Source organism: Dendropsophus ebraccatus, chromosome 11 (assembly GCF_027789765.1).
Source record: "Dendropsophus ebraccatus isolate aDenEbr1 chromosome 11, aDenEbr1.pat, whole genome shotgun sequence".
NCBI classification, from domain to species: domain Eukaryota; kingdom Metazoa; phylum Chordata; class Amphibia; order Anura; family Hylidae; genus Dendropsophus; species Dendropsophus ebraccatus.
In genome coordinates this window covers 63,330,261-63,356,393 of record NC_091464.1, presented here as the reverse complement: position 1 = coordinate 63,356,393, position 26,133 = coordinate 63,330,261, and the positions used below count along the sequence as shown (strand labels likewise).

The window sequence follows — 26,133 nt, the reverse complement described above, 5'->3', positions numbered from 1 at the left end:
AGGGATTTGTATATCTTTTAGGGGGGCAATACAATACTGTAATAAAAATTTTCGCCAAACTTCTCCTTTAAGTTATATCACAAAAGTTGCCATGTATGCAGGGACCCAGTATGGCAACCTGATGTGATGTGTTTAGTGAAGGTCCTACTATCCAAGGCCACTGAATAACTGCTCCAGCCCATGACAGTAGAGGGCTATACAGCACAGACAAATATTAGACACCCTCTTGACATTTTCATTTCTACAAATTTTTGATGCGTCACAAGTTTAGATCGCATCTGGTCTCCGCACTACTGCAATCATAAGTCATAGGCAGTAATTTTTGCAGCTGCCCAGTCTGGCTGATGTGTCTATGGAGCATATTAGTTGGATCAGGTAATCGCTTGCTTCAGCTGAACTGAGACTAGTGCTATATAAGCCCTTGACATGTGTAAACTACATATACAAAAGAATGTAGAAATGAAAGACACAAAAGTGGCACATTTACCATTAAGAAAAAAAAAAACACTACGCCAGGGTACGACTGGGGTACTGCTGCACAAGTTTTTGCGTAAAAACTAAGGGTCAAAAAGGCTTCAGAAACAAGAACAAAGTCCAAGGCCGGAGGATTTCATAAGAGATCGCATAGGATACGATAACCTTCTTGTAGAGGTCACATTTGAGAGTCGGTCTTACGCACGAGCACCTTGCCTCAGACAGATGAGTCTTTTCCGCAGTTGTTAGAGACCTTTGTCCCCAGCTTTAGTCAGCAAATACACGGAGTGATCCTAATCATGTTGAATTTTGCCTTCGTATAGTTCATATTAAGAGCTGTCTATGGGATATACTGTAAGGATACGGTGTTCTGAAGCTCAAAAATACACATGGAATTTTAGACTTGTGTTCTTAAGCACTTGCTTTTTTTTTTTTTTTTTTTTAATCAGGCAAAATCACATGTCTGCTTGATTAATGGTCCCTGTCTTTTTAACCCCCCCCCCCCCCCCCCATGTTATAGTATATGGGATATGTAACATTTATAAATCCCTTCATTACTCCCTGGAACAGAGCTCTTGGCCACTAGGCGTTTCCCTTTTCTGCATCTGCCACTGCCTGTTTGGGAAACCCATCTTTAGCAACAGAGACCTAACACAGGAAGAGGGGCAGGGCTTAGCATACGCTATGTGCAGAAGAGAAATTGAGCAACCTTGGGCTGTGTGCATGCAAGGAAAGGTTTTCTCCACCCTCCAGAAAATCTGCACCATGCATTTGATATGAGCCTTTTTTCTCAGCACTCCCTGTTGTTCCCTTATGGCCACATAGCATCTTGCAAATCCAGTGCATCAGTAACCTTTTCCCTCTGCTTGCCATCTACAGTACTGTACAGAGTATACTCCAGGACAGTGTGAGTTTATTAAATTCAGTGCACTTTCAATCACTTGGTGATAGTTAACAGAGGAGTGCTGTACTAGGATTGGCCTGAGAAGAGAGGCAGTATGTGTTTGTACTGCTGGCAAACAGCCCAGGTCTGCTCCCAGTCCTTGAAATAGAGAATGAGAAAAAGCTGTGCACTATGGTCAGGGGCTCAATAAGGTTCTCTGACCAACATATACGAGTGGCACTTTGAAAAGATGTACACCACAAAGTAGAGGTCTATTTACTAGGGACTAATCTAAAAGGAACAGCAGAGGTGTATTCCAGCCCTCTCCCCTAGACTCATGTACATAATAAGCGTTAGACACATTACACTTTTGCGGTTTATTCTGCATGTGCTGTACATAGAGAATGCTGTGCAAAAATTCACACAAAATTATAAATACCATTCATCATCTATTCCCCCCCCATTTTTACAGCAATTCTTTTTTTCCACTCCAAACAGAGAAGGAACTGGTCATTCTGACCACCGGCTCCTTGATGTTGGAAAAGTTACGTCAAGAGTTTTACAAAACTAAACAACCAAAACTTCCTTTAAAACAGGATTAAATATTTAAATTTCCACAATGGAAGCTCCACCGATCCATGAGATTTTGGCAAGTGAAGCATGGGCTGATCTGTCAGCTTCAGATTCAGCATTTCATGAAGTCACAGCTGCGTAGGGGGGCGCTGTAGGACATCTGGGAGGAAGAGAAAAAAAAAAAAAAAATTAGGCATCTATTCAATGGGTGTCAAACTTAGGCCCTAAAACTTTGGTTTTCTAAGCATGATGGGAATTGTAGTTTTGTAACAGCTGGAGGGCCTGAGTTTGACACCCATGAAATACACCATACAAGTTGTTATTATCTGACAGCTCCAATATAGAGGCATGATATACAGCTATTTATCTGTAGTTCACTCGCCCATCACTGCCATTGTCCACTTACTCCATTTTGTCCTCAAGTTTGTGGATTGTCTGTTTGTCCAGGTATCGGCAAAATAAAGATAGCAAATTGCTAGGCAAGAAAAGTGGTTCCACCATGGAGGATTTAGAAACATGGGAGAGTTCTTTTGCAACTAGGAACACAGTATCAGTCCTGGAAAGAAAGAAAATCTTTTATTGACCCTTCTCTTATGCCTGTCCACTATGGTGGATTTAAAGTGCTTGTCACATATAGACCTCCCCTTACATATGTCCTGTGCATGAGCGCACCAATAAGACAGAGCCACTGCTGAGTCATGGCTTTAATCTAGAAAGAGCATTTTCACATGTAACAAAATGTATTCTTACAGTGAAGGGATTGAAGTCATGTCAAACATTTGTATACACACACGTATACATTTTTAAACCGCCATAGACTTTTTTGCACATTCCAACCATCCTCTGTTGGCACGGTTGCAATTTTTTTTTTTAATTAAGAAAGCAACAGAGGTTGTGAGGTTGTGATCCAGCATGGAGTAGAAGTCCTCCCCTTTTATTTCCCACTCCCTTTGAATCCACTTCTGGTTTTGGCTCAAAAACCACAATGGCAGTTTTCCAGACAAGTGCAGTGTGTGATCACGGCCTCATAGAAATTTGTGGGACAACAAATTGCTTGTGTCATAAGTCACCATGTATTACCATTTTTCAAAGTCCCCAATGCATGGCTCCATCGGTGTATCAGACGACAGCAGGCTCTCTCCACGGCTCAGTAAAGCATACAAGAGTGAGATTCCAAACTGTACACAAGAAATCGGTTTATGCATATTAGTTAGATAAAATTATTTTAATGCATCTCCAGAAGGGCCAGCTTGTATTAGAAACCTATAGCTGTGTATTTCTTAATATTTTGTTTTCCTGCCTGTCTATATAAAGTAGGGATGGGAACCTACGTTGCAAAACCACAATTCCCATTATACCTGGACAGCTAAACCTTTGCAACACCTGAAGGGCTGCAGGTTCCCCCATCCCACACAAAAGGTTGGCCATTTTGAACTTAAATCTGTAATAGCACTGTAAAAACAAATACCTGGTTCTGAAATGCCAAAGTAAGCGGTAAGTCAGGGCTCTCCGGCAAGGTCTTGGTGAGTTCTTGAATTACCTGAATAAGCTCAGTAAATGGAAGCCCATTTATTATAGAGGTCAGTGGTCCATAGAGAACTGAAAGGCACTACAAAATAAAAAAAAAATAAAAAAAAACTTTCTGGAATTCTCCCACATCTTTTAATACCTGCAAATCAAAGACTTTTCCATTCCCGCTTGGGCACTATGACTTCTCCTTCCTCATCTTATTTTAGACATATACCATCTACTTTTTACATCTGATGCACTGATGGTTTTGGTTGCAATATGAGGACCACAATACTGACTGAAATATACGTAGTGTGAACCCAGCCTAAAAGTGTCGGTGAAGAGTGCTGCCAGAAATTTCCTCCACATTCTCACCTCTGCCAAATGCCCTATACATTGGCAATCCACCTTTCCGCCTTCTTCAGTAGGCTTCTTGACATGGAGTCCCTTACCGCTACTCTTAGTAGCGGATTATAAAGAGGTCCGTTTTGGGTGGTTGCCCGGGGCCCTGAGCTCCTGGGGGGCCCATGACCACCCAAAAAAAACGTATACACTTTAAGTGGTGTACTGTCACCTGGCAACAGTTCTGCCATGAATTGCAAAAAAAAAAAAACAAAAAAAAACAGTTTTGCCACAATTTTGCAAAAATTAGGGCATTATCTATCCTGTACTATGAACACCAGGCTAGTGCTGCCATAGTTACAGTAGGGTGGGGGGCCCAGGCTTTGTGAACAGCTCTGGGCCTATAGAAAAGTTAATCCGCCCCTGGCTACTCAATAATACGATAGATAAATTTCACACCATTTGGGACTTCTGAGACATTTTGGGAGCCGCAGCCCAGATAATCTGAAGTGACCAGTTCCTGCTCAACTTTCCTTGTGTTTTTTTCTACTGTACCTTTTTCCTTTATTTCTTTTGTAATTATGTGCCCTCCTATTTATAAGGCTGACTTATTGACTCATGCGCAGAGTATGTCTGATGTACTATATTTGGAAGACAGCCACCATGTTTTCCTTACATTGTATAACCCTGTAACTACTCACACCTATGACGTCAGTCAGATACACTACAGCTGTGTAGCCACCTACCTTCTCTGTGGTATCGTTTTTAATAAGGAATGAGAAATGCTGAACCACTGTCAGAAGGATCTCCACCGCCTGCTCGCTATGCAGAAAGGGAAGGAGCCGGGAGGTTAACTTTTTACCTTTCCCAACTTGCAAGAGCTGCAAGAACTCATCTTCAGACTCCCTAGAAGTAAAAAAACAAAAAACTACAACTTTTGAAACAAATATTACTTGAAGTGTTATTCACATCAATGACAATTAAAGTGCATTGAAACCAAAGGAGAGTACAAGTCTCACATACTCCTCACAGCAGCAGGTCCCGATCTTCAGCGCCTCATAGATCCTCTGCACTTTGTAGCTTTGTTTCTGCTGAAATCTAATGTGTTGGTCTTCAGGAATTTGAGGTATTTTCCTCTCCATCTCCTCAACCTCTAATAGCAGCACAAACAGCTAAAAGTGGAAGCAAAAATGTACAAGATTATTAAGGCCAAATGTTGCTTTGAAGTCTGTTGTGAATATAGGATACACTGCATTTGCTTTCCAAATCAAAAAATCCATGGTAAAAGTTTGTGGCTATGGGGCTTCTCAACATTGCGGGAGTGCTGATCTAGACTACGCATGTAAAACCCATGGACTATGAATGGTGCGGTAGCCAAGCCATGTGCACTTATGCTTCATTGACTCCGGCAACTGATCTCTGCTCTCAAGATCAGTAGGAGTCCCAGTGATAAGACCCTGTTCTGTAGACTACAGTACATGCAGTATGAGGGGTGCAGAAATACTTGCCAACCTTTTCAATGTGTTTGAGGACTCTCAACCTCTGGTATCCAAGAGCCTTGATATCCTAATGGGGAAAAAAAAATATTTATGCTTAGAAACATTCTAAGGGGTAAAAAAAAAAAAAAAAAAAAAAAAGCTAGCTAGATTGAATATCTTAAATGGATTTCTGTCTCTAGAACCCCACCTACTCATTAAGGACGTTTACACCTCATACAATATGGAAGAGTGGTACTGTTTCTGCTTACCATTAGCTCCCCCCTCCCTCCCACTTTTTTTTTTTTTTTTTTTTTTAAACAATTCAAGTCTTTATAGAGGGGCTGTGTGTTCAGAAGGGACCACCCACTGATTTCTAGAACCACCAGACAGAATGAGCCAAGCACTTCTCTCCCTTAGACTTATAAAAGTTATAAAAGTCTCCTGCCATGATGACAGGACGGTAGAACCATCGGGGAGGAGAACTTAAAACTTTGAGGCAAATTCCTCCAGATATTGAGGAAAAAAAAAAAAAAAAAAACACGTTATTTTTTTATTACAATGCCTGTGTCACTTGGGGGAGTTACACAAGCAAAAATGAAAATCACCTTATCGTTTAGGTCATAAAAACACTGAATAGCATGTACTTACTTCATCTGGCATGGCATAGGAAATGGCATCAATTGCCCTTCTGGGGCTATAACAGGTGGAAACAGCAACTTGTCCCAATGATCCTTCAATATGAACCACTAGACAAGAGTGGGGAAGTTCCAAAAAGGTGTCAGGTAATAACAGGTTTCTTTCCCGCATGGTAACAAGCTCAAGCTCCCATTGGGGTTAGGTTAATAGGGGATATGACAATGGACTTTCTAAGCTGGACATTATTTAGTATAATATACCTGATTCATAGGTTTCGGCCTTCTGAATGTAAGGAGTGACCAGTTTGGGCGGCTCTTTCTTCTTGCGTTCTCCCATCAGCTCTTCCTCAGCTAGGTGTCTCTCCAGTTTCTCATAATATGTCTTGTGTTAAAGAAAATTATGAATAGTTTGACCTTGTAGGGAAACCCATTATAGCAATAGATGCGAGACCCCGTACCTGGTAGTAGTAGTCATCAAGGTGTGGGTTCTCACTCTGCAACTGGATCATCTGCAGCTTTATTACCCATTCCTTTTCCTGCTGAGACATGAGGCTTGCGTATGGATCAGGCCTGTGATCCCAATGCTTGCGGGATGTGCTGCGGACAAAAGAATAAGGAGTTTACTGGTATTAGGGATAATGAATCTGGGTTCCACTCACTCTATGGGTTGTATGCTGGCAGCTCCTATAGAAAGTGAATGGAACAGCAATGCACATAAATGATTGCCGATCACAGGGGGTCGACTGCACTGATGAAAAAGGGATAACCAAGTGTCTAATGGTGGAACAACTTCTTTGGGTCATAAACCCCAGGGAACAAAAAGCTTTGGCTGTTCAGGCATGATGGGAAGTGTAGTTTTGTAAATGGAGGTTCGCAAGTTTGACACCCTTAAAGAGGTACTCTGGTGAAAATCTTTCAAATTGGTATCAGAAATTGATAGATTTGTAGTTTACTTCTATTAAAAAAAAAAAAAAACCACAACCTCCAGTTTTCCAGTACTTAGCTGCAGTATGACCTACAGGAAGTTGTGTTCTCTTTTTAGTCTGACAGTGCTGTGGCCACCTCTGTTCACGTCAGGAACTGTCCAGAGCAGGAGAGGATTTCTATGAGATTCTGCTACTACTCTGGACAGTTCCTGACGTGGACAGAGATGTTAGCAAAGAGCACTGTCAGACTAGAAAAAAAAATCCCAAGTACTGTAAGACTGGGATTTTAATAGATGTAAATTACAAATCTATATAGCTTTCTGAAACCAGATGATTTGAAAGAAAGATTTTTGCGGGAGTTCCTCTTTAAGCTAAGGTATTCACGTCCATGCTCTCTATGGGGCATTTAGTTTCCCTGAATGCTTTTACTAGTCATACATTGACTTACATTGTGTCTAGCGATAGGTGGCCAACAAAAGAGAAACAAAAACTCCCCTCCATCTAGAGGAAAGACAATTTGCATATATTTCCCACAGATCATTGCCTGTAAAGGCCCTATTACACAGAATGATCAGCCGTATTCGGCCAATAATTGTCCCGTATAATAGAAGGCATCGATCAGCCGACCTGAACAATGAAGCGACGGCAGCAAGCGGGGAACGAGGAGCAAACGAGCATAGCTTCACCCAAAGGCTTGTTGACACGGGTATAGTCACTTTACTGTATAACACACTGTGTGCTCACACTGAAAACAGTTAGATCACCTGGACATAAAACTCAGCCTTACCTCTGTGGACGTTGTCTCTGACTAAGAATGCGACGGTGTTGAGGATGCAGCTGCGTTACATGTCCTGGAACTCTGCATGGGAGTAGAGAAAATAACTGTAACCCAGGTTAGGGCCCTATTACACCAAGTGATAATTGTCTGAATCAGGCCAATCGTTTCGTGTAATAAAGAGAAGGATCAGCCGACAACAATGATTGGCTGACCGTGTCAAATGGCCTGACACCAAAATCGGCTGCCGATTGCGCATCGCTACACGTAATAGCATCCAATGTATAAAGCTCATTATTCTAATCAGATAGTTTTTATTGATTTATTCATTGCATGACAAACATCAGCATGTACAGTATATATCAGCCCAGGACCATAATACAACTGTAAATGAAAAAATGCAGTAATAAAACAGAAAATGTGAGTCCTCCTGTTTTCTCATTTTTCCGCTTAAATGCTTGTATCTCAATTGTGCACAATTCAATGCAAAAGAAATAGGACAAAAAGAAATTAGAAAAGTTAGAACCACATAACATAACCAATGGCCCACTTTGAGCCTAACAAACCGCACTATGCATCTAGTATAGTGTAAACTTGTTTATGTGCCGTGCTCACGACTGTCAGACACATGGGTGCCTATCTCATATCTAGTAATAGTAATTGGGAAGCTACACCTTAAATCGGCCCCATGTAGCAAAGCTTATATGTCCATGAGAAACTGCTGATAGGGGTTTCTGCATAAGCGTAGAAGAGTCTGACTAGGGAGTCCAGGGGCATCCAGCCAGCGGCCCCAGATTTGTTCAAATTTATGAGAGCACTTCCTTTTAATGTAAACTCCTCTCTCTAGTCTAGGGGGCTCAGGGTTAATCCATTTGAATGCTACAGTTTTCCTTGCTTGGAACAAAATCCTCTGTATGCCCAGTACAGTATAATCATCCAATTGTAGTGACTCCAATAGTCTCAATATATAATAGGTGGGCAGTAGAGGCAATGTAACATTATACACCCTCTTTTTTTATGTCTCTCACACCTGTCCAATAGCCGTGTAGTTTCTGGCATTCCCAGAACATGTGTATAATATGAGCGTCTATCATGTCACATCTGGGACAACTAGAAGTTGACCTATAACCAATTTTGAGCATAACGTGAGGCGTTTTGTAGACCCTATGGAGCAAGAACTGTGGCAGCCGCTGAGCTTCACATAAAGACAGTGGGTGTCATCTCTAACAATTCCTGCCACTGGGAGTCATCAATGTGGCCTACATCATGAACCCATTTCTCTCACCGCCAAAGGAGCCTTTGAGATCTTTGATTGTAGGAGAGACACACACTACCGTTCAAAAGTTTGGGGTCACATTGAAATGTCCTTATTTTTGAAGGAAAAGCACTGTACTTTTCAATGAAGATAACTTTAAACTAGTCCTAACTTTAAACAAATACACTCTATACATTGCTAATGTGGTAAATGACTATTCTAGCTGCAAATGTCTGGTTTTTGGTGCAATATCTACATAGGTGTATAGAGGCCCATTTCCAGCAACTATCACTCCAGTGTTCTAATGGTACAATGTGTTTGCTCATTGGCTCAGAAGGCTAATTGATGATTAGAAAACCCTTGTGCAATTATGTTCACACATCCGAAAACAGTCTAGCTCGTTACAGAAGCTACAAAACTGACCTTCCTTTGAGCAGATTGCGTTTCTGGAGCATCACATTTGTGGGGTCAATTAAAAGCTCAAAATGTCCAGAAAAAGAGAACTTTCATCTGAAACTCGACAGTCTATTCTTGTGCTTAGAAATGAAGGCTATTCCATGCACATGGTGTGTACTACTCCCTTCAGAGGACAGCACAAACAGGCTCTAACCAGAGTAGAAAAAGAAGTGGGAGGCCGCGTTGCACAACTAAGCAAGAAGATAAGCACATTAGAGTCTCTAGTTTGAGAAACAGATGCCTCACAGGTCCCCAACTGGCATCTTCATTAAATAGTACCCGCAAAACACCAGTGTCAACATCTACAGTGAAGAGGCGGCTGCGGGATTTTGACCTTCAGGGGAGAGTGGCAAAGAAAAAGCCATATCTGAGACTGGCCAATAAAAGAAAAAGATTAAGATGGGCAAAAGAACACAGACATTGGACAGAGGAAGACTGGAAAAAAGTGTTGTGGACGGATGAATCCAAGTTTGAGGTGTTTGGATCACAAAGAAGAACGTTTGTGAGACGCAGAACAAATGAAAAGATGCTGGAAGAATGCCTGACGCCATCTGTTAAGCATGGTGGAGGTAATGTGATGGTCTGGGGTTGCTTTGGTGCTGGTAAGGTGGGAGATTTGTACAGGGTAAAAGGGATTCTGAATAAGGAAGGCTATCACTCAATTTTGCAACGCCATGCCATACCCAGTGGACAGGACTTGATTGGAGCCAATTTCTTCCTACAACAGGACAATGACCCTAAACACACCTCCAAATTGTGCAAGAACTATTTACAGCAGAAGCAGGCGGCTGGTATTCTATTGGTAATGGAGTGGCCAGCGCAGTCACCAGATCTGAACCCCATTGAGCTGTTGTGGGAGCAGCTTGACCGTATGGTACGCCAGAAGTGCCCATCCAACCAATCCAACTTGTGGGAGCTGCTTCTAGAAGCGTGGGGTGCAATTTCTCCAGCTTACCCCAACAGATTAATAGCTAGAATGCCAAAGGTGTGCAATGCTGGAATTGGTGCAAAAGAAGGATTCTTTGACAAAAGCAAAGTTTGATGTAAAAACAATGTTATTACAAATACAAATTATTATTTCTAACCTTGTCAATGTCTTGACTCTATTTTCTATTCATTTCACAACGTATGGTGGTGAATAAGTGTGACTTTTCATGGAAAACACAATTGTTTGGGTGACCCCAAACTTTTGAACGGTAGTGTTTATGCAGTAGAAATGGCCCCCGTGATAGTCCCCTACTACCCACATCAGTCAGTACATGATGAGACGTCGTAACTAAAGGAGTTTGCGTATGTCGCGATTGAAGGGCATGCCTGAGCTGCAAATATTTGTGAAACGTTCTATTTGTTAACAAAAAAAGTTTCCTTAAAAGAGTCAAAGGATACAACCACTCCCTCCTTCCAAACCTGATGCAGATAATGTACACCAGACAGCTTCCAGGGGGGGAAACCCTCCAGACGGAAGAGTTCTGGTAGTTTGGAGTTTTTCCATATAGGAGAATACTCAGTAAAACTCTGTATTCCCAATAGCGATTTGGCAGCATCCCATACTTTAATAAGCAGTTTCAGAGTAGGCAATGTACGATCCCACTCATCAGTATACCCACTATCAACTGCATAAAACTCATTACTGGTGTAACAGGCCAAAGTATACCCTCAGTCCAGACTACACCCGGGGTTAAAATGGCCTAGGCTAGATTATATCCCAGGTATATTTTGGCCTAGGCCAATTCATACCCCCTCAGGCCACTTTATACCTCCATGAAATCAGTAGCATTGAGTGATAGACACAGGAATTACTTAAAGCGTAACTGTCATTTCAGGGTCATTTTTCTGAAAACATTAAATATCAACAGTACAAGCGATTTTAAGAAACTCTAATAGGTTTTATGTACTAAAAGGGTTTCCTTCTGTACTGAAAAAGCAATCTCCCAGCCTCCCCCCTCACATCAAATGAAGCAGGATTTCTGTCTCCATTATGTGGCTATGGAGAGGGGAGGGGCTGTTAGGAGTGACTGAGCACGGAGCAGTCCTGCACAGCACAACACCCTGCAATCTTCTCTCAGTAAGTTCATAGATAAGCACTGACCTTTCTTGACACCTGAATTTAGCGTTTTAGGTGCCCAGAGAGTCTACAAACAGCTGACCTTCATGTCACCTCTTCCTGCTCCCTCATCTCCCTCAGCCCCTCCCCCCTTCATAGGCTTACAATGGAGAGAGCAGAACCAGTCTTCACTGGCTTCTCTGTAATGAAGACCTGTTTGCCTGATAATGCACAGAAAAGAAGTCAGGGGGGGGGAGGCTGGGAGATTGCTTCTTGAGTACAGAAGGAGGCTTTTTTGGCTGATGAAACCTATTACAGAGTTTCTTAAAATCGCTTATACTACTGATTTCTGCAATAAAATAAAAAAAAAAAAAAAAAAAAAAAAAAAAAAAGACAGTTACGCTTAAACCTCTTAAGCACATATGACATACCCATACGCCATATGTCCTCATTAGCACTTCAAAGCGGGGCCGCGCGGCGACCCCGCTTTGAAGCGCCGTGGTCCCGGGTGCCGCGTGTAGCCTGGGACCGCCGCTATTAGCGGGCACGGTCTGATCGTGCCCGCTAATTAGCTAATCGGAGGCAGCTGTCAAAGTTGACAGCTGCCTCAGATTACCGAAGGCAACCTTTCCCTGGGGTCTAGTGGGACTCGTCCAAGATGGCGCCGTCCCCGTCTCGGCACTCGTTTACTTCCGGCTGTAAACGAGTGCCTATCTCATTGATCTCTGCAGCATATCTATGCTGCAGAGATCTCAATGAGAGATCAAAGTATATATACTAGAAGTCCCCCAGGGGGGCTTCTAGTATATGTGTAAAAAAAAAAAAAAAAAAAAAAAAAAAAAAAAAAAAAAATATATAAAAAAAGTGTTGTTTATAATAAAAAGCCCCCTCCCCTAATAAAAGTCAGAATCACCCCCCTTTTCCCAGGTTTTAAATAAAAGTAAACAAATAAATAAACATGTTTGGTATCGCCGCGTGCGTAATCGCCCAAACTATTAATCACATTCCTGATCTCGCACGGTAAACGGCTTCAGCGCAAAAAAACCCCAAAGTGCTAAATTGCGCATTTTTGGTCGCATCAAATCCAGAAAAAATGTAATAAAAAGCGATCAAAAAGTCGTATATGCGCAATCAAGGTACCGATAGAAAGAACAAGTCATGGCGCAAAAAATGACACCTGACACAGCCCCATAGATCCAAGAATAAAAGCGCTATAAGCCTGGGAATGGAGCGATTTTAACGAACGTATATTTGTTAACAATGGTTTTGAATTTTTTACAGGCCATCAGATACAATAAAAGTTATACATGTTATATATCGTTTTAATCAATAAAAGTTATACATGTTATATATCGTTTTAATCATAACGACTTGTGGAACATGCATAACAAGTCAGTTTTACCCCAGGGCGAATGGCGTAAAAATACAGTTCCCCCAAATAAAAGAAATGCGTTTGTTTTTTTCAATTTCACCACACTTTTTTAAATTTTTTTTCTGGTTTCGTAGTGTACCAAATGCAAAAATTCAGCCTGTCATTGCAAAGTACAATTAGTGACGCAAAAAATAAGGGCTCATATGGGTTTCTAGGTGGAAAAATGCAAGTGCTATGCAAAAACGAAAATGGGCCCAGTCCTTAAGGGGTTAAGTTATCATTTTACTGTTGATTCAGCTTTGTAAAGTGATCGGAGCACTACATTTTGAGACCCCAAAATAAATACAGATGTGCCACACTTATCCGTGTGTTTTATTGCAGATTGGATCGGATTGAAGTAATTGGTCTAAGCTCCAGAAGTTACATGTCCTCACTTTACACATTTTTTTTTTTTTTTTTTTTTTAATACAAAGTGTTTAGCACACGTGCTGGGATATTAAATGTATCCATAGGCCCTAGTCACCTGTAAGAGGCTAAAGGGGTGCCCTATGGGCTATATTACTGTAGTATCCATTGGCACATTTGTGTGCGGCATGGGCAGCCTAGTTTCCCATTGTACCATTAGCACTGCTATTTTTCTGTATGACATTGGCATAGTTGTAGTTAACCAGTTCATCTTGACCATTGGTAAAATATTTGGTTAACTATCCCTCTAAACCCTTCATGGTTAACGCATATGTACATCTATAGGCAAAGTAAAAATACAAGTTGGTAATAAGATTGCATGCACTTACTTAAACCTCTGCAGAGTGTTACCCATTGGGCTGAAGAAAGGAGAGACACAAGGGTTGGGAGACATAGGTCCAAAGTGCATCCTGACCATCTTGGGCGTCATTGGTCTTACAGGGGTGCTGATATTGGGCGACATGGGCCTGAAGGGGGTTGGGGACATAAAACCTGGAGACTAGGATGAATAAAACCAGTTGTATTAATGTCTTCACACTAGAATTATTAACGCCATATGCTTACCTATGTAAGGTCTTAAGAGTTCACTCACCTGGTTTGCAGTAAAGGGTGGAGGAGGTCTCCTTGGTGGTGTAAATGGAAAAGAGGGGGGCATGGTGCGAGGCATCAATGGAGATTGCTGTAAACACAAACTTTTATACACTTATCAGGGGTGGGGGTAGAGTAAGGGCCCTATTCCACCGGACGATTATCGTTCGCATAATAGTTAACGATTAACGATCTCAAACAACCGCTATTGTGAGAGACCTGAAAACGTTTACTCATTTCCATGGAACGATAATTGTTATTTATGATCATATTTGCGATCGTTTTTCTTCCCTATTGCGTTCGTATCTGCTGCGAATGACCGAACGTCTTAATCAATGCGAGTGATTTGCGAACGTTTTGCGAATGAGCAACAAAAAAAAATAGGTCCAGGTCTTATAAAGCGATCAACGATTTCTCGTTCTGTCGTTAATCGTTAACTGCATTTCAACCGAACGAGCGTTTAGATTCGAACGATTTAAAGATAATCTGAACGATAATCGTCCGGTGGAATAGGGCCCTAAGACAGTACCTTAAGGCACATGTCCCTGGCACAATCAGTGCCATTGTTTCTCATTATTACCTAGATCTTTATAAGCAATGACTGACCAATATTTTTATTTATCCAACTGTATATCTTGTAATTTGTACTTAGCGACTCTGTACCCACAATCTGTCCCCCTCAAACCACTTGTACCTTCGGATAGCTGCTTTTAATCCAAGATCTGTCCTGGGGTCTGTTCGGCAGGGGATGCAGTTATTGTCATAAAAAAACACTTTTAATCCAGCAGCGCTGTGTCTAACGGCAGGGGCTTACATTTGTATAGGCATTAGGCTGGCACCACCTCTCAGTCCTTCCTCCCTGCCCTCCTCATCATTAGGTATGATCCAGGAACATTTACTGCTGTTTGAGCTTTGCACAGCTGTATTAACGATCCAGCCCATGTTCATTATGCATACAGGCATTCCTAATGATGAGGAGGGTGGGGAGGAAGGACAGAGAGGGTGTGCCAACCTAATGCATATACAAATGTAAGCCCCGGCCGTTAGACACAGCGCTGCAAGATTAAAAGTTGTTTTTATGACAATAACTGCATCCCCTGCCGAACGGACCCCAGGACAGATCTTGGATTAAAAGCAGCTATCTGGAGGTACAAGTGGTTTGGGGGGTCAGATTGTGGGTACAGAGTCGCTTTAAACTTCTTCAACCATGATATGTCTAGAATGTGAGTTACCAGGTGACAAGCTAGCCCACCGTCACCTAATTTTAATACTTCCTTAGCAGATCATCCTCAGCATCTTAATGCAAAAAGATATGTTATCCAGGTGTTTATGGTACTTTACCTGCCTAATGAAGCGCTGTCGGTATGGTTTGGGGGACATTCTACCCATTTCTGGGCCTTTGAGTCTTTGCATATATCCTCTTTGAATGGGAGAACCTAGGAATTCCAGGTTGGTGGGTGGTATATATGGCGCTTTGTCCATAACTCTTAGAATTGCTTTATCCTTTAAGACAAGGTTGAAAAGTTAATCAGTTATTCTTCTTGAAAGTATCTAATAATTAACATTGGAGTTTTAAGACCTTTATCCAAGGAGAGAGATAGTCATACCATACCTCCAGTATCTGGCCAGCTATTGCAGCTGTCCCTTTCGAAGACCCTACCAGTAATCCTGAATCCATTCCGCTCTGTAAAAAAAAACATGTCCTAACAGTAAACAATGAAGTTGAACAAAAAAACCATACACATGTCTATATATGATTCTTACCAGATCATAACTCGAGTCGAATTCACTCCAGCTGGTGCAAATTCCACTGTCTACAACAGCACTGTCAACACTCTGCAAGATAGGAGTGGTAGCCCTAGTAGTTAGAAACTGAGAAAAAAAACCCCACAGATGATAATGCTGTGAATGTAGTATGCCACCACAAAATTACTCAGGGTGGGTATTAAAATGTGACCAACTTATTCACCTTACCCCACATACTTGAAACCCCAGGAGCAACAACTTGAGAACTTGGCAGAACATTAGGCCTGTCTTGTTCCTAAGCAACAGGTCCACCCAACATTACCTCCAGGGTTGGTTGTCCATAAACAGCCTTCATCACTGCCGGGTCTCCAAAGTCAGTATGTTCAGTCCTTGAACTTTCAGCAGGACTCTTCTTTTCCACAGACAGGTTAACTTCTTTTATGGAGTCCACCACTACCTTTACATCTTGTATGTTCTCATCTAGAGTCGGTTCTTCCTCAGGCTGAATTTCTTTTTTGTTTTCTTCATGCTCAGCAATTTTTACCATCTCAGGTTTTTGGTCTGAAGGTTTCCCCATTGTCTCTTCCTTAGGATTTTCATCTTCGGATTCTTCATGATCTTTAAAAACAAAAAGTGGTTGCACTATAATTACAGACACAGACCTCTAATGATCAATGTGATATCTATATATGAAGCTAGCTTGTAAAAAGTGCACAGGAAATACAGATATCAGCCAGTAACAATTAGTAGAGATGAGCGCAACTCGAGCACGCTGGAGTCCAATTGTTCAGTGGCTTAAAGGGATACTCCAGCGGGAAGGGGGGGGGGCACACTTTTTTGCTGGGACCGGGGAGGAGGTGGCTGAAAGAAAAGACGTCCACTCACCTCCCCCCGGTTCCAGCGGCGGGTCCCGCATCATGGCGCTCCCGTCCCCGGCCGCTTCCTGGTGTCTGACGCGGGCCCGAGGCGATACGTCTCAGGTCCACTCAGCCAGTCAGTGACAGAGGTGGGATCTGAGTGGACTTGAAACGGATCCCTCCTCCGTCACTGACTGGCCGAGAGGACCTGAGGCGTCACGTCTCGGGGGCGCATCAGACACCAGGAAGCAGCCGGGAACCGGGCACCGGAGCGCCGCGGGACCCACCGCTGGAACCAGGGAGGTGAGTGGACGTCTTTTCCCTTAGCCAACTCCTCCCCGGTCCCAGCAAAAAAGTGCCCCCCGCTGGAGTACCACTTTAAGAAGCTGAATGCAGCCCTAAGGAATCAGTGAAACCCACCCTGATCTAAGCCCAAGACATTCTTCTGTATCCAATGTAGCATATTAACAGAAAAATCCCATGTGTCCAAACTCTGCCCCAGTGATACATAATCTACATCCACCAACATTGTCAATAAAACTAGAGTATGCAGATTCAAGTCCTACCCAATCCAAATGTCTCCTCATTGTATAGATCTATTTCTTCATCCTCTTCGGCCATTTCTTCTAACAAGGCACTCTCTTCAGCCAGATAAAAATCCTCTGGCAGCTACAAAAACAGAATTTCGTGATTCATTCACCTCAGCCAATGTAAAAAATCCCTATTTACTCCCAATAGAGTCACAACTAACATGAGCAGCAGATAGACTGGGTACATTAGCATTTAAAACAGTCAGGGCCACATTGCTAATACCAGTTAGAAGCCAGCAGCTGCCAGTGTTGACCGAAAGGCAAAGCATTAAGCTCCTAGACCCCAGTAAAAACTCCAAAACAGAATCTACTAGGTGCATATAACAGTGGTGTCTGGGATCTGTGTGGCCCCCTTAGACATTATGATCTGTGTGCACATACTACAGGTATGTGCTATTTGAAGATCAGATAGCGGTTTTTGGCACTTAAAGGGGTGTTCCTATCTGATTTAGTTATTCTCTATACCAGTGCTTCTCAAACTTTTTCTACTGGAGCCTCACCCAACAGACCAAGGCAATGCCTGGGCCTCACCGCACTGACCAAGAGGGTTCCTGGGCCTCACTATCTGTGGTAAAAAAGTCCATTTAAAAGCTGAAAATAATGCTAGGGCTGCCTTTCACCTGTCTCCCAAGCTCTATATACTAATAAAGCAAGTACAAAATAAGTGAATAATGTTGCTAAAATGGAGATTTTTGTTAACAGCAAAAAGACTATGCAGATCATAGCTACTTTTGCGAAAACTGGCTCCTCAGCTGGGCTTCACCAAAAACTAGGGGGCGCCTCACTGGTAAGGCCCACCTCAAAGTTTGAGAAGCATTGCTCTATATTGTCAATTCAACATTCAGCACCCCTCACAGAGTGAATGCCTGCTGCACACATTCGGCGCTTAAAGGGAACCTGTCACGCGGGACGCAAGCGCAGAGCCCACCCGACCCCCGGGTGCAGCCCTGGATACTTACCCTTTCCAGCAAGTCCTGCTCCTGGATCCGGTCCTGGGACAGATCTCTGCGCCCGAAGCTGAGCGCGCGCTGAGCAGAGATGAGTCCGACGCCCATAGAGAATAACTGGAGCCGTCATTCTCTATGGGCATCGAACTCATCTCAGCTGAGCGCGCGCACCACTTGGGATGGGGATATCTTCATCCTGGGACCGGGTCCAGGAGCGGGACTTGCTGGAAAGGGTAAGTATCCAGGGCTGCACCCGGGGGTCGGGGCGGGCTCTGTGACCGCGTCCCGGGTGATAGGTTCCCGTTAACAATTTTGTCTTAGTTATTGGGATTGTTGCGTGTTCTATCTGTGTGACCCCCTGCCGATCATCTTTGTTATCCCCTATTCTGTGAATAGCTTCATCAGATAGAAATATTACTTTAATATAAGGTTTTTCCAACCATTAATTATCAATCTAACACCAAAAATCACTTACAATCTGTTCCGAGTTGAGATCCATGGCTAACAAGTCTCAGAAAGCAATGTGAAGAGTATACAGGGTTACAACCTGTGGGGATAAAGCAGAGTATAAACTTTAAGGTACATGCTGCTCTATGGTTTTTTTATGTAATGGAGGTCAATGGAAAAACTGATGCACACAAAACGGATGAAAACGGGGGAAAAAAAAACGAAACAACGCAGTGTGAACCCAGCCTTAACAGCAAGATTACATACATATACATGATTTTAAAGGGGTTATCCAGGATTAAAACAATCACAGCTACCTTTGTGCATTAACAGCACTAGCCCTGTCCCCAGGTTATGTGGGTTGTAAAATAGATCACAAACTGAGGACACTTTTTCTTTAAAAAAATAAAATAAAATCCTGGATATATGTTTTACATATTTGCTAAATATACACTAAAATCAGGATGTGATCCCAGCACTTTGATACTGTTTCTGGAAGCAAGTACCCAGGTTTTTCTAGGCCTGAAGGGGTTAAAGAGGACCTATGGTCATCCACCATTGCAACACAGATTTTACCTTCTTCCCATCCACCCTCCTGCAGCATCTCCAGGACCCCTGCTATCCGCAATTGCTGTCACTTCCACAGAAAAACTTGTCTCAGCAGTGACAGCCCACTCACTGGCCATGGTGCTGACCCACCATTACACGGCCCAATCAATAATGTAAATGAGCGTCGATTTGCTAGATCAGCGCATGTTTACTGAATGTATGAAATGGCTCGATAAATCATGCAGCAAGGGCTGCACGGACATAGTTAGCAGTATCTTCCTGCCTTCTGCCCGCAGCTACTGGTGGAACTTCAGTTCTGGTCTCTGAAGTGACAGGCTGTTAAAGTGACTGTACCACCAGGCCCAGGCTGACGCACTGGAGGTGGGCCGATCCACCCTAAGTGGGAAGAAAGCCCCTCCATGACGTGACTCCATTAGAATCAATGGAACCCAATCATAGAGGGGCTAGGGTTTCCTCCCACTAAGGGTGGGTCGGCCCACCTCCAGTGCTTCAGCCTGGGCCTGGTGGTACAGTCACTTTAAATCGATCACTGGCTGTGGCGGTCCTATCCCAGACAGCGATTGGCTCTGCAGCTTGTCACTTTAGAGACCAGATCTGAAGTTCCAGCAGCAGCTGCGGGCAGAAGTCAGGAAGATACCAGATAATGGGCAAGAGCACCAGGGAGCATGGACAGATATGTATTTACTTTATACAGCCATGCATCACTAATACACAGTGATTTGGCTGATGATTTTTAGTCAGGACCAAAAGACACGATCAGCCAATGATTGTTGTCTTTATTACACAGTGTGATAATCTGCTGAATCAGCAGATAGTCGCTCAAGGTAATAGGGCCCTAACTGATTGGCCAAGTGGGACCTCACTGTTGAGACAAGTTAGTCTGTGGAAGTGGCGGCAATTGCGGTCAGTAGGGGGACACTACAGGAGAACAATGGGGGGGGGGGTTACGGAAAGGAAGGGTTTGTTTGTTTTATAGAAGGGCAGCAACATATAAAGAGTTTAAGGGTGCCTTCACACCTACTGGATCCACAGCGGATCTCACTTCTGAGGATTCAAAGCAAGAACCGCTGCGGATCTGGTACCATTCACCCCTATGATAGCACGTATTCGCAGCCGGATTAACATCCCGCTGTGAATATGTGCTTTAACCCCTCGATGTCTGCAGCCCCGCAGCCGCATTAGCCAATCCTTTGGCCGCATCACCCCCCCATATCGGCGGGGGATAGGGGATACGGGCTGCTGGATGCGGCGGGGCTGCGGACAGCGAGGGGTTAAAGCGCATGTTCACAGCGGGATGTTAGCACATATTCGCAGCGGGATTAACATCCCGCTGCGAATATGTGCTTTAACCCCTCGCTGTCCGCAGCCCAGCCGCCGCCATCGGCGGGGGATAGGGGATGCGGCGGCTGGGCTGCAGACATCTAGGGGTTAAAGCACATATTTACAGCGGGATGTTAATCCCGCTGCGAATATGTGCTATCATAGGGGTGAATTGTACCCGATCCGCAGCGGTTCTCGCTTCGAATCCGCAGAAGTGTGATCCGCTGTGGATCCGGTAGGTGTGAAGGCACCCTTAAAGTGCCAGGTACCAGCCCTGCAGTTCCTGACACACATTGGTGGCAGCAGAGATATCCGTGCCTCACCTTACTACTGCCACTCAGCATAAAATGAATAAAAAAAAAAAAAAAAAAAATTAAAAGAAAAAAAAAACAAAACACCACCTTGAGGGTACAAACACACGGCATATACGCTGCGTATTTACTGCTGCGATACGCAGCAGATTAGATCTAGATAACTGAACAGAGTATCAAATCTGCTGCATATCTGCTGTGTGTTTGTACCCTAAATACACTTATTTGGGGGTGGGCAAAAAAAATTGCATCATAGAGGGTCAGTATATATGTATATATTGCACCTGAAGCTTTATGGAGGTGATCTTCCCTAATATGGTGCCCCACAGAGGGATCACACAGCAGCATATGATGCACAATACCACAGGAGGCTGCACATTAATCAGTCACCTAGTAAGCTCATAACACAAGGGACTATAGAAAATCCACCACCTCCAGCATCACACACCCACTACATAGTAATAGAAGTGATCATACACTTCTAGCATTTCAGCATCTAGTACGCAAAGTGTCATTGACCTTACTTATAATGTGCTTTTTCACTGGTGCTAGAACCAACTTAAGTACAAAGAAAATCTGCTCAACCTACCACTCCAGACAGGTCAGCTCACCCTCAGCTAACACACCCAATCACTAAATATTGCACTCAAAGGGTGTCAGCTGTGGCTCACTATTATCAGGCCTTTATAATGCACTCTTAAAGGGCCAGCGGTTTGAAGCTGAAATCATTTTCAGCCACAAACATCTATATAGAGCACTGCCCCCTCGCTGTGTCTAGATAGACCTCCCTCCCTTATTTCCATGGACTTGGGCATGGCTTTATGTATACTGGTGTTTTTCCCCCAAATCTTCAATAGAATCACAAAAACATAGGAACCTCCTCCTGGTACATTAAAATGAAAAAACAAAACAAAAAACAAAACACATAAAAACACTTAAAAAACACATAAACACATAAAGTTTTAACACATATGGTGAAATTTATGAAGGGGTGTAAATATACACCTGGTGTAAACTGCCCACAGCAACCAATCACAGCTCAGCTTTTATCCAACCAGAGCTGAAAGCTGAGTTGTGATTGGTTGCTGTTGGCAGTTTACACCAGGTGTATATTTACACCCCTTCATAAATCTCCCCCTAAACTGCTAGAAAAACAATTTTTTTGTGTGTCTGACTGAAGCCTCATACCCCCTCAACAAAAGACATAACAAATAAGTATGGGCCCACACAGGGGGATTCCAATGGTCAGACCCCCCTCCCTCAATTACACTTTGAAAAAAACACAGCCTGAAAAACCGCCACAAAAACATTAGCATTTTTAACTGCCTTCTGATGTTTTTTTTTTTTCTTACCATTTTTTCATTTTAGGAGTGAGACCCTGTGCGATAAGTAAGTTTTGACTATGTCTTAGGGCCCTATTACACGGGACGATTATCGTGCGTAAAATCGTTAAATCGTTCGAATTTAAACAATAATTGTTTTGTCTAATTGCAGGCAACGACCGCAAAATCGTTTGTATGTCGTTGATCATTGATTTAGATATGATATCTTGTTTGCGATCGTTTATTGTTAGTCGTTAATTGTTAAAAATTGCTCCGTGTAATAGGACCCTTAGGATACATCAAAAGTTATGAAAAGAAATGATAGTAAGGCTATGTTCCCTCAAAGTCTCTTTTCTGGTGTTTTACGACCGTGTTTTTGGACGGCTTTCATTTTAAAGCGAGGTTACAGCCATAATTTGCAGAATATGGGCCTAATTTTGCATCAAAATGACAGCTGTCTAAAAACGTTCAGGATTTGAATAGGCATTCAATTGCTGAACAATTGAGCATGCTTGAGTGGCGCTCATCTCTAATGGCTGTAAAATGGCCAAAAAAGATGTGGTGGGAACATAGCTTGTGAAGTATCATTAGGTCTTGGTAATGTAAGGGGTTAAATAATGATCTTAAGTGTAATGGATGAAGACGAAAAATATCTTGTTTCAAGTATACACTGATTCTATCTTTAGCAATTCTCATGAGGATACGATGATCTCTGGTATTATATGTAAGCTCATGCATGCGAGCAGGGACCTCACTCCTCATGTATGGATAATTATATGTATCTCTGTAATGTCGATTTTTTTTGTCTATGTATGTACCTCCAGAATTGTAAAGTGCTGCGGAATCTGTTGGCGTTATATAAATATAAATTATTATTATTATTATTATGGTCACTGCCGTCACTAGAGGTCTGGTAACAACTCTGTAAAAAAGCCAGAAATGTCAGAGTCCTAGGACATAGTGTTGCTGGTTTAAAGAAATAAAGACATTGAGGGGGAGATTTATCAAAGGGTGTAAAATTAAGACTGGTACAAACTGCCCACAGCAACCAATCACAGCTCAGCTTTCCTTTCAGCACTGCCTAAAGCTGAGCTGTGATTGGTTGCTGTGGGTAGTTTGCACCAGTCTAAATTTTACACCTTTTGATAAATCTCCCCCTTAGTGTACATGTCACATAACAACAAGCATCAAAATTTACCATGAAAAACCTTGCGGTGTCACCTTAAAGTGAATGTACCCGCAGGCCCAGGCTGAAGCACTGGAGGCAGGCCAACCCACCCCCAGTGGGAGGTAACCCCCACCCCTCTATGATACGGCTTAATTGATTCTATGGGTGCGTGCACACTATGGAATTCCTGCGTATGACCTGCGGCGGATTCCGTCACTCGTACTCGCATGTCAATTCTTTCGGCAGAATCCGCCCGTGCATAGAATAGTGTCTATGGCACGGGCGGAGATGCGCGCCACCGCGTGCAGGTGCGATTGACGTAATCCGCTGCGAGTATTTTGCAACCAAAACCAGGGGGAGATTTATCAAACATGGTGTAAAGTGAAACTGGCTCAGTTGCCCCTAGCAACCAATCAGATTCCACTTTTCATTTTCCAAAGAGTCTGTGAGGAATGAAAGGTCAAAAAAGTGGAAAGGGCGCCATAGGGTGATAACGTAAACAACAGATTGTAGGTCGAACAAGCTGATAATAAAACTGCTCACCTGATGGTGTTGTGCTAAGAACACAACACCTGTATGCACTATCAGTGAAGAGAGAGGTAGTAGCCGTAGCAGCCAGGCTCCAAGGGTAGATGCCGAGATCCCAAGCCAGGAGATCAGGGAATGGAGAATGGTAGATGAAGTGTCGGATCCTCGGGGTAGGCGGGGACCACAGGAGCCAGAATGACGGCGCTTCACAGCTTCAGGTTTAATGAAGTAAAACGATGAATTTTAATGGTCTCATAAACAACGCGTTTCGAGGCATAAATTGCCCCTTTGTCAAGTAGGAGAGACATCTCCTCCTACTTGACAAAGGGGCAATTTATGCCTCGAAACGCGTTGTTTATGAGACCATTAAAATTCATCGTTTTACTTCATTAAACCTGAAGCCGTGAAGCGCCGTCATTCTGGCTCCTGTGGTCCCCGCCTACCCCGAGGATCCGACACTTCATCTACCTGAGGAATGAAAGGTGGAATCTTATTGGTTGCTAGGGGCAACTGGGCCAGTTTCACTTTACACCATGTTAAATCTCCCCCAGAAAGTCTATGTTCACACACTGTTGAAATGAGTGAATGGCTGTCATTTAAAGGGGTTATCCAGCGCTACAAAAACATGGCCACTTTTTCCCCTACTGTTGTCTCTAGTTCAGGTACAGTTAGCAATTAAGCTCCATTTACTTCAATGGAACTGAGTTTAACAACTCCACCCAAACTGGAGACAACAGTAGGGGGAAAGTGGCCATGTTTTTGTAGTGCTGGATTACCCTTTTAATAGCAAAATAACGAGCAAAAAAATACTGTGTGGGAACAGGGGCGAAACTACCACTATAGCAGCCATAGCGGCTGCTATGGGGCCCGCCGCATCAGGGGGCCCCATGGCCTGCTCCTGCAATACACTGGGCCCCCTGAGCCGTCATCATTTGCAGCACCGGGTGGCCCTGCTGGTCTCCTGGGTTTTGCAAATGTCCCTTTAACTGCAAGCACTCCTGACCAGAGCTAGCAGTTATGTAGTTATGACTTCACTTGACCGTTTAGTGGTCAGTCGGGGGGAGGGGGGGGGGGTTGCTATGGGGCCCAGCCATTTCTAGTTACGGCCCTGTGTGGGAACATAACAATAGGGGATCTGCGGGTGGAATAGGGGAACGGACATGTCTATTCTTTCGGCAGAATCGTCTGGAACTTCTCTGTGTGGATACGGTAGTGTGAACCTACCCTAACGCTCCATCTATGATTGCCAATTATATGAAGTTGCATGAGAAAGATCTTTATAAGTAGCACAGTTGCCCATAGCAACCAATCAGATTCCAGCTTTCATTTTTACGGGCCTGGAACCTAGTTGCTATGGGCAGCCGCTCCATTGTTACTTTACACACAAATAAATGTCCTTCATTGGGGATTGGATTTCCCCCCCAGCATATTGAACTTTATTTAGTCCGCGGCCGCCGTTATTCCTGTCGCGTGAACGCGCATCCCGCCCCCTTTCCTCACTGACTGAGGCGTTCACGTTCTGTTTTCTCCGCTAACGCTGACGTCATATTTCTCGCTTCCGCTAAGCCAGGAACGCGCAGGCGCAAATCGAGACGACACTGGAACGCGCGCACAGTCTCCCGTCTAACCCACCCACGTGAGCGCGCACGTCCCGTGCGTCAGAAAGTGCCTGGACCATCGGGAGGAGGCGGAGTAGGTCCGGAGCGCCATGGCGACCAACATAGAACAGATCTTCCGCTCCTTCGTGGTGAATAAATTCAAGGAGATTCAGGAGGAGAACCGCAACAGGTAAACGAGCGGGAGGCCGGCCGTGTGTCCGTGAGGGAGGTGGGGCGGTCAGTGTAGGGCGGCACGACTGCGGTGCCGCGGCCTGGCTTGGGGCCTACACGGCGCCGTGTATGACTGCAGGGCCCGAGCACTCCACGAGTAGCCGGTGATATGTGCGCCATCCGGGCCTGCGTGTGGCGGGAGCCGGGCCTGGAGGAATATACGGCGCTCCCGGGCCTACCCGCCCGCCATAGTAACCGCCAGCAGCCAATGAGAAGCCTTCCTGCGTGTGAGGCTCTGCACTACAACTCCCAGCACCCCACCGCGGCGCGAGAACGGGAGTTGTAGTTCCCCTCATGGTTTACTGTGGGAGCCCAACATGTGGTGGGTGGGCGAGCAGGCCCTTGGCGGCTATTGGTCGGTTTGCCTTTGGCAGGGAATGCTGGGCGTTGTAGTTTGAGCCTCTTCCAGCGTAATAAAACCTAAACCTTGTAGTTTTTCTTTCTATTATAGGAGACTTAAAAAAAAATAAAAAATTCTTTTTTTGTTTACGGACACAATGTGTTCTCGTGTGGCTATTGCCAGCCCGCGCTCCTGCTGCACCTCTTAGTGCCCATCAGTGGCTGCGGCGACTGGCTGGGTTTGGAGGGTCTTGTGTGACACAGACGAGGAAGTTGCATCATAAATTATATGCACCAAAATCCACCACAGTTGCACCACATCTGAATATGGCCTAAAAAGTCAACCTGTCATCAGATCTATAGTTTATTGTAACTTTTTATGTA

General features: G+C 43.8%; 2 protein-coding genes across 10 annotated transcripts in view; one reads left to right on the top strand and one right to left on the bottom strand.

Annotated features, from left to right (window-relative positions):
- Positions 1-1,799: 1,799 nt before the first annotated feature.
- PATL2 (PAT1 homolog 2) lies at positions 1,800-25,518 on the bottom strand. Of its 5 annotated transcripts, none has more exons than XM_069944610.1 (20): positions 25,214-25,518; positions 18,391-18,462; positions 16,945-17,047; positions 15,844-16,139; positions 15,540-15,611; positions 15,388-15,459; positions 15,117-15,278; positions 13,780-13,866; positions 13,517-13,686; positions 7,608-7,679; positions 6,353-6,491; positions 6,156-6,276; positions 5,908-6,005; positions 5,294-5,347; positions 4,805-4,953; positions 4,528-4,687; positions 3,399-3,539; positions 3,011-3,108; positions 2,337-2,486; positions 1,800-2,090 (listed from the first exon to the last, which is right to left on the bottom strand). In XM_069944610.1, the coding sequence occupies exons 2-20, from the start codon at positions 18,412-18,414 to the stop codon at positions 2,051-2,053; spliced, it is 2,208 nt and encodes a 735-aa protein (XP_069800711.1). In that variant the 5' UTR covers positions 18,415-18,462; positions 25,214-25,518; the 3' UTR covers positions 1,800-2,050. The 5 variants fall into 5 exon arrangements, with proteins under 5 accessions (XP_069800711.1, XP_069800707.1, XP_069800708.1 ...); XM_069944606.1 differs by lacking the exon at positions 25,214-25,518 and adding an exon at positions 24,806-25,144; XM_069944607.1 differs by lacking the exon at positions 25,214-25,518 and adding an exon at positions 24,967-25,144.
- Positions 25,216-26,133, top strand: part of SON (SON DNA and RNA binding protein) — a 76,721-nt gene continuing 75,803 nt past the window's right edge. For 4 of the 5 annotated variants that reach the window (XM_069944601.1, XM_069944603.1, XM_069944604.1 and 1 more), the window contains exon 1: positions 25,281-25,369. Coding sequence is in view for 1 of the 5 variants with exons in the window: in XM_069944602.1 (XP_069800703.1) it covers positions 25,290-25,369 (80 nt within the window). In the remaining 4 variants the exon portion in view is untranslated. Of the gene's footprint in view, positions 25,370-26,133 lie in introns of all 5 variants that reach the window. The other variant, XM_069944602.1, reaches the window with a different exon arrangement.